Genomic DNA, 17,786 nt, shown 5'->3' on the forward strand with positions numbered 1-17,786 from the left:
TCACAATCCATCCCGTCCACTCTGCAAACCGAACATCAACAGATATTGAATGCACCACATGCTCCAGAATTGAATTACAATACCATTGCATCCTCCAATCAAAATTCAGTTTCGAACACATTTTCTGATTCCGCAACTCGTCTCTTTCCTTTTCTCTTCCCGGGATTACCCACACTCCACTCTTCCTCGCCATATACATCTACATCCACATCCGCTTCTTTTTCCACGCCCCCCTCCTCCTCTTCCGGCTCGCATTCCGATTCCGATTCGATCTAGAAACCGGCATCGAAGACAATATGATAAACGATTACCGAGGAACCACGCCCAAGAACTCGCAGTGCAGAGGGCGCATCACATGTGCGCTTGGTTTACGGGGGTTCTGCTTGGGATTTTGGGGTCGTGGGGGTCGTACGGTGGGTGGTTTATGGTTGAGAGAGGGGTGTAAGGGGGAGGGGAGGGGAGAGGGGGAAAAGTATATGGTATATGGTATATGGTATATGGTATATGGTATCTGGTATATGGTATATGGTATATGGTATACAATGAGAGATGGGAAAAGCTAGTAAGTAGAGCAGAGTAGAGTAGAGAAGAGCCTCTCTTTCTCTCTATCATAATATATCAGAGAAGGGATGATACGACCAAGGACGCGGAAAAGAAAACACAAAAATGGAGAACTCCATGCAAATACAATCAATCACAGTCTAGAAAGAGACGACGACGCATTGATTGGGAGGAAATATATTTTGTATGCATGTACAAAGAGGAAAGAGGAGAGAGCAAAGAAAGAAATCAAAATGTCTTTCTCCCTCTCACTCTCATAGACAATATCGAGATGTAGATGGATACATGAATACAAACAGGAATGGGAATCAGGTTCGGGGGTATTACAAAAAAAGGAAAGGAATGTCTATCATGGTGAATGCGAGAGAGCAAGTCAAAATTCGAGTTTCTGAAAAATAAAATGTCACTTGTTTATTTATGTTATTCAATGAAGATTACATAACATACAATCTTGATATACCGTACATATATATACACAAGACAACCATTTTCATGCTATGTCCGTCGTATTGAGTAATTAATTTCACAAGCGAGATATAGAATGCCCATTTCGAAACCATTTTCACAGAGAAGGAAAAGGTGTATTGTTTACGTTTGACTGATTGATTGATTAATTAATTGCTTGGTTGATTGAACCCACTAATATCCCCTCACATTACTACATCCGCCTTCCTACTCATCGCACATCAAGCCCGCATACCACAGCCATTAACGCGATATTCTGGATCCAACCAGCCAGGAATATGTACCTGGAAGCACATGCAAACAAACATCAATTCAATCCCATGCAGTCAGTCCTGTTTAGCCCAGTCCTTTCAAACCCATCCCATCCCATTCCACAAATCTCGTACACTTATTTATGCCCATGCATCCATTCCTATTCCGATCCAACCTAGAAGTCAAACCCGCACGCAATGCCCTCATATACATGATTAACAGCATAAGCATAAGCATAAATCCAGCAGCAGAAAACGTAAACACGACAGATGTATGAACAAGAAGAACAAGAACAAAGACAAGAGCGAGAAGAAGAATGAAAAACGCATGAGAAAAGTACAAGTGCAAGCACAGAACAAACAAGCAACAACAAAATCTGCAATCCCAAACATACATCTCAGAATAAAGAAGAAAATATGGTATCACAACGCTCCCCCTCTCCTTTCTGCTCGATCTCCGTCGTGCATCCCGCCCCATCTGTTGGCGCCCCATTTTTGGGTGATACATGTTCACATAAACAAGACGATCTCTCCTCTATCATTCTTCTTCATTCTCAAACTCCTCCAGAGCTCCTTCTCCTCATCTCCCTTTCCCAGCGCTAATCCCGCTGCCGTTCTCTCGCGATGATATCTCTTCAATGCTTTATTCATTGAAACACCCTTTTCGCTATTGGGACCCTTGTTCACCATGCTCATGAGAAGTTCTGCGCGGGGTTTATAGACGACCATCTGGTTTTCGCCAGGGGAAGAATCACCAGCGCCGTTCATTGGTTTGTATTCGAGCATCTTAGGTCTTTCGGAGGACTTAGTACGATGCTTGTGCTTACGTTTCTTGGGTCGATCTTCCGAGTGCTCGCGGGAAGGTTGGCGAGTGGTGATCAATGACATCAAATTGCTACCGAATGTGTCATTGCGAGTGCGAGCACGGCTGGCGCGTTTGGATTCCTTGGTCTTCTTGGGTCTTGCGCTAGGCGATTCCTTCTCAGCATCGGCACCAGAATAATCTGGCGATGGGGGGAAGACTGAAGGGCGAGTTTGAAGCTTGCCAATTTCCGCGGTCAATCCGGAGTGTAGAACTGGTGGCGCATCATTCATTTGGACATCGCCTTCGCGGGACGATGTATCAACATGTAAACGTTTGCGCTTCTTATCTTTCTTCTTCTCGTCTTTCTTATCCTTTTTCGATTTCCCCTCATGTTCCTTGGTTGGTTTCCACTCAATTGCTTTTGGTGCTGGTGTTTCGAAAGGTCCGTTGGTTGGTACTGGTCCAGATCCCCATTCGACGAGATTGGTAAGACTTGGACTGTCTGCTGCGTTTACTCGTACGAGATCCGTGGAAGGTTTCTCCTCTACTTCGGAACTATCTGCATTATCGCTCATGGGCTCGTCGCGAACTTGTTGCTCAGGCTCAGAATCGTTCATAACCTCATCAGCTGCGGGGAGATCTAATCGCGACGCATTGGGTGTTGGATCCACGAGAAAATCAAATACGTTGAAGGGTGCTGGCGTTGAAGGGGCAGCTTCTGGTACCGGGGCTGTAGCTTGTTGCGAATTGTCGTACTCATCTTGCGCATCTTCGACGTATGCGTTGTGGGCGGGTGCGGATTGAGAATTGTTATGCGAATTATTCTTTTGATTGTTTTGTTGCTTTCCTTTCTTCCCTTTACCCTCTCCTCTGTATAGCGCACCTTGGTATTTTTGCGCCTCGCTCATACAGCTCTGAATTGTGGTCAGCAAAGGATGCCCCACGTCTGAATCATGTTTGTTTACATACAGTATGCGAGCGATATTCTAGGCCCTGAAAATGTACCATGCAATCCAGGCAAGTATATGATGCCCCGCGACATTGATTTCGATGAGGGTCAAGTTTCTTCTTCGTAAGGACGTCACCGCAATTCTATAGATTGTTTCTTGTCAGACAAAAGCTTGTTTGAGTTGCCAAAGTAGATGTAGGTGCAGGTGTCGGTGTTTCAACAGGACATTGAAGTCGTAGGGATAATAAACATACCTCACAGCTGAATGATACCATGATGATATATGTAAGTTTCCTTTTCTTTCCCTGCAGGAGTCTCTTGGATTGTTTGAGATTTGTAGTATTTGTAGAAGAAATTTATGAGGTAGAAGATTGATAAGAGATTTTCTTTTTTTTCTTCCTTTTTTTTCCTTTTGGCGAAGAATAGATAAGTTTGCGAATTTGTTCTAGTATCGCGGGGGTGGGAAGAAAGTAGCTAGCTTTTGGAGAATTTGAGGAAAGGAACTTGAGATTGAGATGGTGGTAGGTATACCCCGTAGATAGGTATGTATGTCAAGTGTTTGATATGAAACTCGGGGGAGGGATGAAGAGTGTTTCTAAATCGAAGTATTTCCTCTTTGGTTCCAAATCCAAGCCTCTTTTGTGCTGTTGCTTCGATATTTGACTGGGGGGAGGGAAGGGTGGAGGGGTATTTTGGGATGGGATGGAATGGTTGGTGTGTAGGTAGGGAGTAAGTAGGAGGGAGGGTAGCTATCAGGTATAATAAGTCGTTTTGGAATAAATCAACAAAAAACAAAAAACAAAAAAACTTATAAATAAATAAATAAATTCAAACCCTTAAAATACTTTTCAGATCTTTTTCACACTTTTTCGACCTTGGATCTTGGACCTTGGACCTTGGGATATTTTTGTGGGATTCAAGGCTATGCAGGTGTACAGCTCTCGCGCGTTAGTATTTTTTTGGGTTGCATGAAAAAAAGGCGATGGATGTGTGAATGGAGTGAATTGAGTGAATTGAGGGACAAAAGAGGAAAAATGTTTGGTTGGAATTTGCTTACACTTTTTCTTCCTGCTTCCTTGACTGGTGGAGATGCCGCCCTTCCTATGCTTCCCCTTCCCCCCTTCCCCCTTCCCTTCCCTTCGCCTTGAGAGAAAGGGAAAGAGAGAGACTAGAATACGCCCGGAAGCATGTTCAGAACTACATTCGTACTACTTGTGTGTGTACATGTATGTATGTACCTTTGGCTTGCGACACTTGCGACACAGTGACACCAAAGTACAGACAGAGTACAACAAAAAGGTCCACGATGTCTACGCTTTGTATCATTCAGGGAGCAATGTTCATTTGGTATTCATTCCCGCCCCCAATGGCCACTGGCTTACCTATATGATATTGGCTTGTAATGGTAAACAACAAGTGGAATCAACAAAGAGGAATGTGCATTCATTCACAATTTCACATTCATCACACCCAGGGGACGGATGGATGTGCGATATGCAGCGTCGAAAATTCTCTAGCTTTGGGCGTCAATCTCAAGGGACGATACCATACTTAAGCCCTCATTCTTGCCTTACTACCTAGGTAGGGTGGTAGGGTAGGTACCTTCGTACGAGCAAGTACTGTCATTGGGTCGCCTTATGTATCGTTATGTGATATCCTCAATTCTTTGCGTTGAATTCATGATCATTGGGCATTGTCTCCAAATCCAAATCGACCTTACCTTACCTTGGACACATGGGAAGATGTTCTTCATTGGATCATTGGATGGTCCCCTTATTTCGCCACATATTGGGATCCCAATAGTTGAGATCTTGCTAGGGAGGAAACGTGAGATCGGGTATTCTAGGCCATTAGTTCGATTCGATTTTTCTACTTCCATATGTGTGAGTGCTTGTTGGCGAGGAAATGAAGGAGACCGAGTACGCTGCCTCGCTGTACAATCGCCAGAGGAAAAGGAGAAAGAAGGCGGAAGTATGGAGATATATCCTCGATGGAGGGAGGTTTTATGAGAGGAAGGAGTTTGGCTTGAAATTCAACCCGCGAATCGAATTCTACTTGCTATCTCAAGACGTGTGTATCATCTTGGATAAATTCCCCTCGAGACTCCCAAAACATGAATCACATCGATGACACCCTCCTCCGTAATTCGTACTCAACTCATCACCCTTGTTTTATCTCAAAGCGTGAGGCACTGAGGGTACATCCATCTTGAAAGATTGTGGCTCAGAATATGACTTAATTGACTTGATAGTTGTGTCACCATGATATCGTGTACTCCCATTGACGCATCTTCCACCCAGATACAATCTAATCACGACAACATTACAATATTGCAGGCGAAACTGTCATTTGTACGACAAACACAAACACATGTGAGATATATCTGTTTGACTCCTCAAGTTAGTCCGCCCCATGAGAGAAGAAATCGCCATGTCCGAAATTCCTTCATTGGTCGGTCGGTCTCCTCTCCGGTTTTCTCCCCCTTCATCTTGCCGTGTGTGTCCCTTTGGCATTGATGAAGTTGATTTGATGATTTGATATTTCTATAGCCACGATTCCCATTTCTTTGCTACAAGACGTTTGCCTTTGGCTCGATACATGACAAATGTATACTTTTCATGCTATGATTAGCTGACGTTTGCACTCGTGCTTACCCGACGATCGCATATATAAATTAGTCGCAGGATTGCGCAACTACATGAACCAAAATAGATCTCCGCAGGTTTGAAGGGTGCGTAGATGGATGTAGGTAGGTACTTGTGATACAGTTCTTGGAGGTCGTTGTCTAGTGAGCATAATGCGAGTAACTCTTTGTCTAGTTCTAGTCCGATGCAAGTAGCACTCAATGCAAGTCACCCTTGACATCTGAATATCTGGATCTCGACCGACCCCGAGGTTGTTGAGCATTTGATATGTTTTTTTTGTGGAGTTGATGGAGGGAGAAGTGGAAGGATTTGTTGGTTCTTGCTACGATACACTCCTGAAATTCTGAGACAACCATGGGATTCTGATATGCAAGAGTACACGATAACATTTTGGCGGTCAATCATCTCCAGCTATCTCTCCTTCAATGTAAAAAGAGTCCAACGGGTTCAACGGTTCATAGACATACCTACCTAGGTAGACATAGACATACTGACTACTTTGCGCATACACCATCACTTTTCGAGACAGCTCATCATACTACTTGCTATCTAGTTCTACCACGTTTACCATTTTACCACTTTACCACTTTACCACTTTACCACTTTTACCACTTCTACCAACTCTACTCTACCTAGTACCATTTGCACTTTTATTCATGAAACACATCCATCATCTATCCATCCATCCATCCATCCATCCATCCATCCATCCATCCATCCATCCATCCATCCATCCATCCATCCACACTCGAGCCCTCACTCACTCCAAAGTACTATCAAAACATCAAAACATCAAATTCCAAGGAGATCCAGATCCATCTACCAATTACACCAAGACTATACCATGTGTTACTACTGCTACTGACAATTCCAATTGCAATCTCATCTCAATTTAATTCATCATCACAACTCTTCTCATTTCCATTGGAGGAAGATATTGGTCCATTCTTGGTCCTTGAGAAAACGCATTCCCACCCTACCTACCTCCTCCCACTACTCTCCCCCTTATTAAAGTACATGAAGATGTCGACACAAGATTCATCTGGTGGAGGGTATATTGAACAGGTAACTACTGTTACCAGTTCTATCGCAGGTTACCTCAAATTTCCTGTCCTTGTGTCTTCGGTACATTTTCTTTCACACAATCCCAATCCTACATCGTTTTTGAAGGATATTTGGTGCTCTACTGGGCCACGCTTGTTTTTCATCCATTGTCCTCGTACTTACGAATAATTGCAGGGTATAACTTTTTTACTAAGTTCTCTTCTCTACTTCAAGCAAAAGTATATTTTCCCCTCCACTCTACAAAGCCCCCTCACCTTTTTTTTCTTTTTCTTCTTCTTCTTTCATCTTCACATCACACCACACACGCACCACACACCACATCGCGCACCCATTCACAACTTCCTGAAACCATGTTACCATTCAATAAAATACTGATCGATATGTTTCCTCAACCCTCAGGTCCTTGATTTACCCAAGTTCCATCCCAAATGCGGCCCGCACCGAAGTTCCACGACCCTCACAATTCGGCATCTCGGATTTCGAGGAGTTGGTGATCCCTACACCTGATGGGGAAAAGCTTTCAGCCTTCTACATTCGAGCACCGCTGACGAGGAAGAGAAAGAATGTCACAATCCTCATGTTTCACGGCAATGCCGGAAATATTGGTCATCGAATACCTATCGCGAGACGATTCATAAATATGGTAGGATGTAGTGTCTTGATGTTGGAATACCGGGGTTATGGTCTCTCGACTGGATCACCGGACGAGAAGGGTCTCATGATAGATGCTCAGACTGGTTTCGACTATCTACGCAAGAGAGCAGAGACGAGAGATAACGACATTGTCATATACGGTCAAAGTCTTGGGGGTGCGGTATCAATCCAACTAGTAGCAAAAAATCAACACGACGAAAGATTAGTGGGCCTAATTTTGGAAAACACTTTTCTATCCATGAGAAAGCTGATTCCATCGTACGATTACATCCACCACACAGCTCTATTCAAATACTAACACGCCGTAGTGTTATTCCACCAGCCAGATATCTCGCCTATCTGTGCCATCAAGTCTGGCCATCAGACACATATCTACCTACCATTACCGAAGTCCCAATTCTCTTCATGAGTGGTCTCCTGGATGAGATTGTACCGTACGTCTTCTTCCTCTCCTTTCTTCCTCCCACACGCCATCCTCTAGAATGATGACCCAATTTCCATCCACAAAACATGACCTCCCTTCTGGGACCAGATTACACAATACGAGAACTTTTTGTCTGACTACCTCAACCCAACCCATACCAATACCGCAAAACTACTCTATTCCATATCTTTCCACTAACTCCCCCGCCACAGGCCTAGCCACATGCGCCGTCTCTTCGAGATCTGCCAGTCCCCCACCAAAGTATGGAAGCCTCTCCCGAGCGGTGACCACAATTCGAGTGTGGTTGAGATTGGGTATTTCGAAGCCGTCGCCGATTTCGTCGGGAACCTAGACACAAAACATGGTTAATCCCATAACCCCATACCAGGGAGCACGATCCATCATTCGAATCTTTCTAGCATGCATTACGTTGCGTTATAACACAAAATTAATATAGCATTTGGCGAGGCGTTTGGTGCATTTCGGATACTCCTTTTGATCAAGCGAGACCTAGACCTTCACTTCATTTCCACTTGAGATGTCCGTATGAGCGATGGATGAATTTCTATAAAAAGTTTTTCTTCTTTAGAATGGAGAGATTTTAGAATGGAGAGATTCGGTACAAGAGTAGAGTGAACAAGATTTACATGTATTTTATTACGAGTTTCTATATCATGATAGGCACGGAGAGACGCAGTCAAGAACAAGGGGACGCGCTTCTGAGAAGCCGTTCTTGCATCATCCTACTAGTACATTCTTTCTACGTTTGGTGTTTAATTGCTCACACGACGAGACATGTCACGCAAATCACGCATTTAATCATAGCCTAATCAAAATTTGGTTTTAAAGGAATTCTCTTGGTTTCATTCCACACTACTTCTGATATCATTCCTCACATCCCATTCCTAGAATTTGACCAGTATGATTTCATTTCCCTCCTCTCCCCATTGATTCCCCCCCTTACTTCTCTCCTATCTTACGCAACGCAATGCATCGATTGCACATCCGCATCTCCACACTTTGTTAGATGAGAAGAAGAAGAAAAAAACCGAAAATTTCCTACACAGACAATTCAATAACTCCTTCACACATACATAATGATCCTCGGGTATCCATCCATCTTTCCATCCACCCCGTGTCTTTCATCTTCCTTTGCGCTTTGCCTTTCCTTTGAAAAATAGAAAAGAGATTCATCCTCTTTCCCATCTCTCCTCTGTCCCAAACCCCAAACCAAACAAATGACAAAAAAAAAGTTTCCTATCTGAGAATAAGAAGTCAAGTCCATTTCCTCCATTCTCTCCTCTCCTCTCCTCATCCACTTTTCTTTCCCCTTATCATCCAGCCCATGTTCTGTTGACCTCTTTCCTCTTCTTCTTTCTCACATGCTCTTGCTCCCCTGGTATATTCAACAACTGAAACTAAAACTAAGACTAACTCCAACAAACCAGAGTCATCATCACCTCATGCATACAATCATGAGTTCTGCGAAAATCCCATCCAGCTATATTAACAACCCAAACCTGCGGCCTAAACATTTGGAAATTTTCGGAAAAGTAATAAAAGGAAAATACGCTGCATGTGTGGTTCCATTCCATCCCTCATAACGAATCGCTCCATAATAGACACTCTAAAAACAATCTCATCGACTTTAGAGATCAAAAAAAGAAAAGAAAAAGAAAAGAAAAAGTCAAATGAATGAATAACTCAGGCTTATCTGAACGCCCATCCCTAAATCAAGAACGCCCCTCCTTTCCATCCAGACCCGAATTGTGTATGCCAGAAACTAGCTGTAGTCAGGCAAAACAAATAAAATGATCCAATAGGATCATGTCCTATCATGAAGCTTGAATTTAAGACACCGCCCTCTTTACGCCGATAGCCCTCGTAAATTGTTGCTTTTCTGTCGAAAATTATTTCGGAAAACGAGTACAGATAAGTGCTTCAACGCCAAATCAAGGATGCGTTGTTGCTAGAAGAACCAAAAAGAAAGGGAATAGTACACGTTGAAAGGGGCAGATGTTGGCTCATCAATCCATGGCGAGACGAGCAAAGTGCTTACTCCAGATCCAGCCAACTTGATCAGAGCCATCATCTTGATTTTTAGCCAACCAGAGCTCGCCCTTCTCACCAATGACATCAAAGATCTAAAAATAAGTCAGCTTATAACGAGAAATGCCAGATACAATTGTTAACTTACTTCACCGGGTGAGTAGGTTAGATAAGGGTAACCAGCTTCAGTCTTAGTTGCTGCAATATTAAATTCAAATAAGCTTGCTGCCAGGTAGATGACATTGTACCGACTTCCATGGGCACGATCCACTGAGGAGGCTCTCGAGGATCGAACGCTATCCTCAGGGTCATCGGGTAAAGGCATCGCCGAATGGAAAATGCCTGAGAACGGTCGTTGATCGCGAAGAGGACCATCTACCATGTATGATGCAGATGCTTGAGTGGAACTTGATTCCCTACGATGTCCCAGGTCTGTGCTAATCCTTGCTACGCCACCATTATCCGAAGTAATGCTACGTGATGTTGATGGTCTGGTAGAACCATAAAGACGAGGGGCATTCGCATCTGGCGTCGCAGGAGAGCCCGAGCCAGCACGAGAATGTCCTACAGAGTAAGCTGCTGGTTGATATGGAGCATGCGCCGGAAAGCCAGGGCCATTTGCCATAATTGGCGAGAATGAAAATTGTCCACTATGTCGCTTTGCAAAATCTGGAGTCGGTAGACATGGAGATGTATCATGTGGAGCTGCCAAGGACAGAAGTCGTGGACGAGCGGACGAATCAGATAGTCGACCTTTTGTTTTTATCGATTCGTTATCTTTGATGCTGGTAACGGGGGTCGAGTCTAGTTTGTCCAAAAAGCAATCCACCTCGAGTGCACCATTGATGAGGCGAAGCTCTTGGGTTTGTGCGAGCACATACTTGTAATCCCGCTCAAATGATTGTAATATGTCATTCTCGTTCATTGGTATTTGGTTAGCATCCAACACAGTCTTGACCTTCTCTTGCCAGATGTAGTACCAAGCTGTTTGACTGAAGATAAGTTTGGCGAGAATTGTTTGTCCTACCTGCGCCGTTAATACTGAGAGCCGGGGCATATCCGTCTTCAACGTTTCATTCAGAGCATCGTATTCTTTGGCTAGCAATTGAAGCTTTTCGTCAGGCTTCTTGCCATTGGCTTTGACAGCCATCAGCTTTTCATAATCTACGCGCCTTTTCGCACGTTTCTTCATGAATTCAGTAGGCCCAGAATATAACCGAATCACAGCTTCGATTGGCTCAATGACTTCCTTTCGGATTTGTCCCACCTGTTTTATATTAGCGTTGATAACTTCCTAGATCATAGAAAAATGCTTACATGGCTTTCCAAAGCAACACTCCCCATATCTCTCATGGAAAGGTTAAACTGAGTCCATCGAGCTTCCATTTCTGGGTGTGAAGAAGGGCTGTGTCGCATGATTATTTCCATGGCAGAAAGAAATCTAAGAAAATCGTTGACCCAAGTAGCGACCTGTCGAGTGTAGTATTCAACATCACGCATTACTACTTGCAGTCGTAGGTAATCATGACCAAACTTTTCATGCAACTTGACAAACACTTCATCGTCATGGGGCCGAACCACGTTAGAAGTCAGCTTCTCTGATCGTCGTCCAAATGCCTTGGCGATTCCAAGGCGGACTTCTGATTCCTTGCGTTTTCGACCGACAATCTTCCCGACGACTGAGATACGTTCCTTAAGCTTGTCAATAGTCTGCAATAAATTCAATGTTTCTCGAGCTGCAATCGAAAGAGCATTGAAATCTGGGTGATCTTCAGCTGTATGTCTCACGAGATTGTCGATTAATAGCTGGTATCGAGTGACCCGTTGGACTGGTTTGACCATCAGAGCGTCGAGATCCCAAGCAGCCGTTAAATCCTTTGCGACATTGTTGCATTCAATAAGCCATACATTAACCGTAGAGTCCGCTGACAATATCCTCAAGCGGTCTGCTGCCAATTCGCTGTTTTTCAAAAATTCTGTGTAGACCTCTTGCATTCTCCTGAGATGTTTGCCAAATGTATAACCAATATAGGTCTTTCTGTCCCTTTCTTCATTGAAATCATTGGATTCTGGAGGATCTGAGCTACTGTCGTTTGGACCCAGCGATGCAGGGGTATTTGCCGCAGTAGTCGTTGTGGATGTAGCTTTACTTTGTCTGGCGCGAGCCTTTGAAGTGTAGACAGCTGCCCCAGCTTTCTTCAGGTCATCCAGCAGAGTTGTTGAGAAAGCTATAATCTCATCTGTATTTCTGAATATGGTTTTGATATCGCCAAAGTCCAATTTTGGGCATGCTTCTGCTGTACCTTTGTAGATTTCCTCAACTACATTCATGTCTTTCAGATAAGCGGACTCTGTATCAATTATTTCCTCGATAATCTTTCTCCGAGTAAATAGGCGTGCGCTTTTTTTCTTGGCAATTGCTTGCTCTTCCTCTGTGAGAGGTAGCAGGGGAGCTTTAGGGGCGGGGTAGCCATTGCTTAAAGATACATCTTCCTGAGATATTTGCATGCTTGATCTAGGAGTGGAAATGGAAGGTGTAGAAAGTGAAGGCCGCGGCGAAACCAAGTCATCGCTTGGGCGTCTGGATTCAGTATGTTGGCTAGTAGTGTTTTGGCTGATTTGATCGGTTCCCGATTGTGGACGACTGTCTTGCATAGCAGGAGGAGGGGGTGTACGAGTAGGAGGACCTAATTTAGCAATTGCATCTTTCCGAGAAGTATGCTCTGAAATTAGTGGAGGAGTGAGGTTAGACCATACTGGGACAGTTGGAACGCTATAGATGGTGTCCGGGTCGAATCCAAGGCCGAATCCGTTGTGGGATGTCAATGGAGGTAGTTCGAGCCTGGAAGAATTCATGGAACTTGTGTCCTCGATCGGCCTAAGTGGCCCGGGAGAAGGAGGCAATTTGGGGGGCGGTGTAGGAGCTTTCTGTAGTTCAGGAAGCGAGATCTTCGTGTTTATCCACCTCTGATTCTCGTCTTGGGGGGCTGGATCATCTGCTGTGGCAACTGAGAAATCGGTCCAAGCAGAATGTCGGTTTTCACGGTGGTAGGCGTCAGATGTTAGATATAACTCACGATTCTGGTCATAAGATGGTCCGTACAAGTCTTCTTGTTCACTCGTATTCCCGGTGTTTCCCGCGCCAATATCATCAGAACTTTCATACTCGATATCTGTGGGAGTGTACAAATCCGGTTGTCTATCGTTCTCTAGTGGCGATAGGGACTCGGCAAGGGCGGTACGCAAACCTGGTAATTCTAGTCTGGGGCCTTCCACGGAAATTGTATCTGATTCTAGGTGTAACTGGGATCTGTCCGTGTCTTCTTCGATTCTGATGGGAATATCTACCAGCTGCTGAGAATTCTCATCGTATAAACCCAAACCGGTGGGCTGAACATCACCATGGTTGATACTCGCAAGAGCAGCTACTTCGAAATCCATGTGATGCATGGAGTCCGAATTGAAAATTTCTGATACCAAGGTCCTCGCGCTTGGGAGTTCTGTAACAGTGACTTTGGCTTGCTCATCATAGGTGATGGCATTTGATGGACTTTCAGAGGCTTCTGATGTCAAATCATGATCAATGGACTCTGGTAATGCTTCACTGAAATCCTCCTTCGGAGTATATCCTATTGAAGTGGCCTTGATAGAAATTCCTAAAGAGTCCGCTGTGATCTTTGCTCGATCCTCAGGAGTCACATCATCTACTTTAAGTACTTGAGCAGGCACTGCAACTGAATCCGCAAGCTTTATAGACGGGATACGAGCAAGACGGGCACCTTCTGTCTGCGCTTCATTTTCAATAAAAGTCGTGGCAGAGATATTTGAAATTGCGGACATTGGTACATCCTCTTCAATAAATGCTCCGGGCATGCCGTTAGTGACACCCAAAGTTGGCGAATCTTGATCCATTACAATCTGATGCTCAACAGGTGGCGGGAAATTTGTGGATCGAAGCTTGTCAAGATCTGTAATGATTCGGGCCCTAGTGATGGCATATCTGGTATCTGATCTCCATTCGTAGAGGTAGTCGCATGTTTAGACTTGGAGCTTTCGTCACCGTTTGTGGCTTGAGGACTATGTTCGTTGGCATGGTGTGCGTGAGATGCTCGAATCTTCTGCAGTTCAGATTCATGGATTGACTTAGTGTATGCACGTGTAATTTGTGCCCGCCGTGCTGCATAGTTAACTGGTTCTGTCGTTATTGTCTTACGTCCTTTCGTCTCAGAAGTTCCACCGGCTTTAGTCACTTTAATCCCAGCTCTTGTGTCATGTGGCGATGCCGATCCATCCACTGCCTTTTGTCTTGAACTAGCGGTTGTTGCTGCAGAAACAGGTTGCCGAGGACGTGAACTTCGTAGAGGCGGGGAGTTTTTTGCGGGCGGTGCGGAAATATAAGCTTTCAAGCTACCACTGCTAGAGACTTTGTCTGGGCTACGTGTCTTGGCACGGCTGTTAGGAGGTACAGAACGAGTTGCTGATGTCATCGAGCGTCCCGCAGGACTCCATGGTCGATGTTCTCGAGGAAGCTTTCCATGGAGCGGGCGTTTGCCAGTCAGAGGAGAACTAGCACGCGTTGATGGGGAACTTGATCTATCTGACTGAGTACTCGAGCGTTTGAGTGCAATAGGGAGTCGAGATGACAGCTTTGCTGACTGAAGATCGGATCCACCCTCAGCTTCTACATGAGAAGAATCCGGCGCAGTGTTTGGACCTGAATCCTTGGCATTGACTGGGGATTCTGGTAATAGAAAAGAAGAGCGGTTGACATTATGCATAGTATTTACCTTGGTGTCTGCAAAGTCACTATGGGCACGATTGTGACCTGATCTTCGCGGCTTATTTGGTTCTACGTCACCGAGCGACGGCGTTACTCCCAAATACCAGGCTGTTGGCGAAGTTGGAGAAATGTCGGCATCCGTGCGACTACGTTGCTCAGTAAAGATGGCCGAAGGTAGCCCTGATTCAGATGTCCTTCTTGTAGTCGTTGGAATACCGTAACCAGCTTCAAATGTACCTTGACCTAAATTTGAAATTTCTCCAAATAGAGGACGCTTCTCCGGCACCGCAGGTGGTGGTTGAGATTGAGATGATGGCGAAAGATTGTTCATTGACTTCGAAGTTGAACTGGCTTTGGTACTTGGTGTATTCCTCGTACGCATGCTGCGGGCGGAACCCAAGGAAGCATTACTTGAATGTTGGTCCTCCGTCGCAAATCTTGGTCGTTGCATTGCTCTTGTACTGGATGGAGGCGATTTAACTCTGGTTGATCCCGGCTCCCTCGTAGTATTACTTGTCCTTAATGACGCACTCGTAGTTATAGGTCCTGGGTTACTAGCCACGCGGGCAGTGTATGGATTCGATCGATCTCTCATATATCCGGAACTGATCCCAGCACTATCTTTTGTTCGTACCACTGGTTTCCGCGGCATGGGAAGGGACTGATCATTGTTCTGATCAAAGCGCTTCAAGAGATCCTTCACGCTTGGTTTTTGTGATGCTTTTCCATATCCATTGACTAGTGATTTGGCTGATTGCTTTTGATTGCTTTCAGCATACGATAGATTCGAGCCGAAGGGTGGTCGCGTTGTAGTTCTCGAAGTAGAAGGAGTTTGTTTTGGTGAACTGCTGGTATTACTTGATCGCATTGTGGAAGAAGCTGGCCTAACATCTGTTGTTGTTGTAGCCATATCTAACAACTGATCTGGCGGGCTGTTTGTCTGTTGGGGAGGTTGATAATCTCGGTAGAAGTCATCTGGTTCACCACCATCATCGGAAGTATTCATGTAACCATTCGTGTTGGTAGTTTGTAATTGTAGATTCGAGGTCGTAAGAAGAGGGAGTTTAGGAGGGTGAGGGGGGGCCGGATCGAAGTCAAATCTCTGGGAAAAGTGAGGAGATTCGCAAGTGGTAGGAGAAGGTATCTGCCGGTGTTGTGAAGTCAAATCCGACGAGTACTGGGATTGAGATTGGGATTGCGCTGGGGACTGAGCTTCTGACTGGGGAAAAGACCTAGAATAAAAATTCTGGTCATCTTGAAATCCATCCTCCATTGTGCCTCAACATCTGTTGAAGCTCGTGCTCTAATTGTGAGCGGTGGTAATGCTGTGATTGTTTATTGATGATCTATACAATTGTGGCAGAAGTTGAATGGCCCTTGGAATACTTGTAGCTGATTCGATGGATTTGATTTGAGCAACCAACCTTATCCTTGAGCTCTGGGCGCACGAGGGAGAAAATTGAATGTATGTGGCAGTAGGTTGGACGGAAGAATCATAGGACAAGAGTTGGTTATACTTTCAGTATAATGCGGGAGAGAAAGTTAGAGACGGTAAAAGGTAGCGTGGTTTTGTTATGCAATTGGATGCAATTGAATGGAGCGCGATCGATTATTATGGGTCAGAGGTTTACCGGTAGGTAGTTGGGGGTTAGAGAGCTTTAATGATTTTTCTCCACACAGTCTGGAAAATTGTTGCTTTTCGAGTTTTAAGAGGGTGAAAGAGTGAGCGGGTGTGTGAGAGAGAGTGAGAGAGTGAGAGGGAGAAGAATTAAGTGTGAGTGGTTGTGCAATAAAAGACGAAAGACGGAAAGGTTACTACTACCTAGTATGTATGATAACTTTGAAGTGATCTACTAGGTAGGTAGGTCGTAAGTATTTCTACCCGACAATATGAAAAGGTACAAAAGCACAATACTGGTAAAGTAATGTAATGTGGTGTGGTGTGGTGTGGTGTGGTTGTAGTGTGGTGTAGTGTACCTGGTGTGGTGTATTGTGTATATCTTCAGCAAATGACAGTGACAAGGTAATCAATCAATCGAAATCATCACACACATCAGCCATTGAGGCAATTTGGGTCAACTATGGCCATCTAATACCGGGTTCGGAAGAATTCACTTTATGGGACAGGTGGAAAAGCTCAAGGGTAATGAATTTCATTGAGTCAAGGAAAGTTTTTTGCACAGTCCCAACTCTCATGGTCATGGATGGATTTTGATCGATCACTCCTGGGTATCTAATGAGGTCCCCTTCTGCCGCTGCCGTTTGTTTCGTGTTTCCCTTCCAGAGTTTCCTGGCAATATATATACTGTCTGGTATTGGCTGCGATTGCTTGTGATACCGTCGACTTTTGGCCTATACTTGCATTTCAATTTGATGGTATGTACAACCATAATTTATAACGAATACTTGTGACAAATCAACAATGTGAGTGAAGGTTTTAGATTGAATGCTTTGCCATCTATTCTACTCGATTAGAGATTGGACACTAGGTGAAGAAGCAACTGGTCGGTCTCCTTCAGCCACTGTATCTATAATGAATAACCTTGGAATCCATAGCATTATCGCCTCAAACCTTGACACTGAAAGAAAAAAGCAAATGTCAATATTGATATTGACTACAAGTCTCTGACTCGGTGACGGGGAGTTCACAGGTCTATTGTGCTTCAAAGTTTGACAATCAGTCAAGCCGGACTCTAAAATAGTATCTAGCTGTCTGGGTAGGTGAACTAGGTAAACAAACACCACCTCAAGAAAGAATCGGATTGTCAGAACCCTGGAAGGTTTGCTTCATTTTGGATTTGACATTGCAAAGTCTTACTTCTAAGCCAGCAGTAGCCGAGGCTAAATCAGTATGTATCATCGATCCATCAATGAATGACTTCTCCAAGAATCACCGAGGGCCTACTTGCAGTAGAAAAGAAGCCAAGGTTGGTGTATGAACACCAATCAGGTACTTCATTTTCATCTTCCACTTGATGCCCTTTTCATGTTTCTTGTTTTGTTGTGTTATATGGCTCGAGGCTGTTCTCCTATCAATATCACCTCAAAGTCTTATCGGTTATCGATATCCTCAATTCTAGATTCAATATCAACATTCAACCAATAAATGGCTGAATAACTACCTAGTCTACGATAGTA

General features: G+C 44.4%; 3 protein-coding genes across 3 annotated transcripts; 1 reads left to right on the forward strand and 2 right to left on the reverse strand.

The window, feature by feature from the left end:
* Positions 1 to 1,153: 1,153 nt before the first annotated feature.
* Positions 1,154 to 3,775, reverse strand: EAF02_000465 (uncharacterized protein). Its single transcript, XM_038896513.1, has 3 exons — positions 3,286 to 3,775; positions 3,052 to 3,174; positions 1,154 to 2,996 (listed from the first exon to the last, which is right to left on the reverse strand). The coding sequence occupies exons 1-3, from the start codon at positions 3,304 to 3,306 to the stop codon at positions 1,788 to 1,790; spliced, it is 1,353 nt and encodes a 450-aa protein (XP_038763372.1). The 5' UTR covers positions 3,307 to 3,775; the 3' UTR covers positions 1,154 to 1,787.
* Positions 3,776 to 6,693: 2,918 nt separating this feature from the next.
* EAF02_000466 (uncharacterized protein) lies at positions 6,694 to 8,669 on the forward strand (the record flags this gene model as incomplete). Its single annotated transcript, XM_038896514.1, has 5 exons — positions 6,694 to 6,801; positions 6,916 to 6,959; positions 7,141 to 7,653; positions 7,704 to 7,829; positions 8,032 to 8,669. 5 exons carry the CDS (start codon positions 6,694 to 6,696, stop codon positions 8,186 to 8,188), a joined length of 948 nt encoding a protein of 315 aa, XP_038763373.1. The 3' UTR covers positions 8,189 to 8,669.
* Positions 8,670 to 9,396: 727 nt separating this feature from the next.
* Positions 9,397 to 15,921, reverse strand: EAF02_000467 (uncharacterized protein; the record flags this gene model as incomplete). The annotated part of the gene is made up of 4 exons (XM_038896515.1): positions 9,397 to 9,963; positions 10,017 to 11,135; positions 11,186 to 13,875; positions 13,929 to 15,921. The coding sequence occupies 4 exons, from the start codon at positions 15,919 to 15,921 to the stop codon at positions 9,847 to 9,849; spliced, it is 5,919 nt and encodes a 1,972-aa protein (XP_038763374.1). The 3' UTR covers positions 9,397 to 9,846.
* Between the last annotated feature and the right edge of the window lie 1,865 nt (positions 15,922 to 17,786).

Source organism: Botrytis sinoallii (assembly GCF_014898435.1).
Source record: "Botrytis sinoallii strain Bc 23 chromosome Unknown BSIN_001, whole genome shotgun sequence".
In the NCBI taxonomy this organism is placed as follows: domain Eukaryota; kingdom Fungi; phylum Ascomycota; class Leotiomycetes; order Helotiales; family Sclerotiniaceae; genus Botrytis; species Botrytis sinoallii.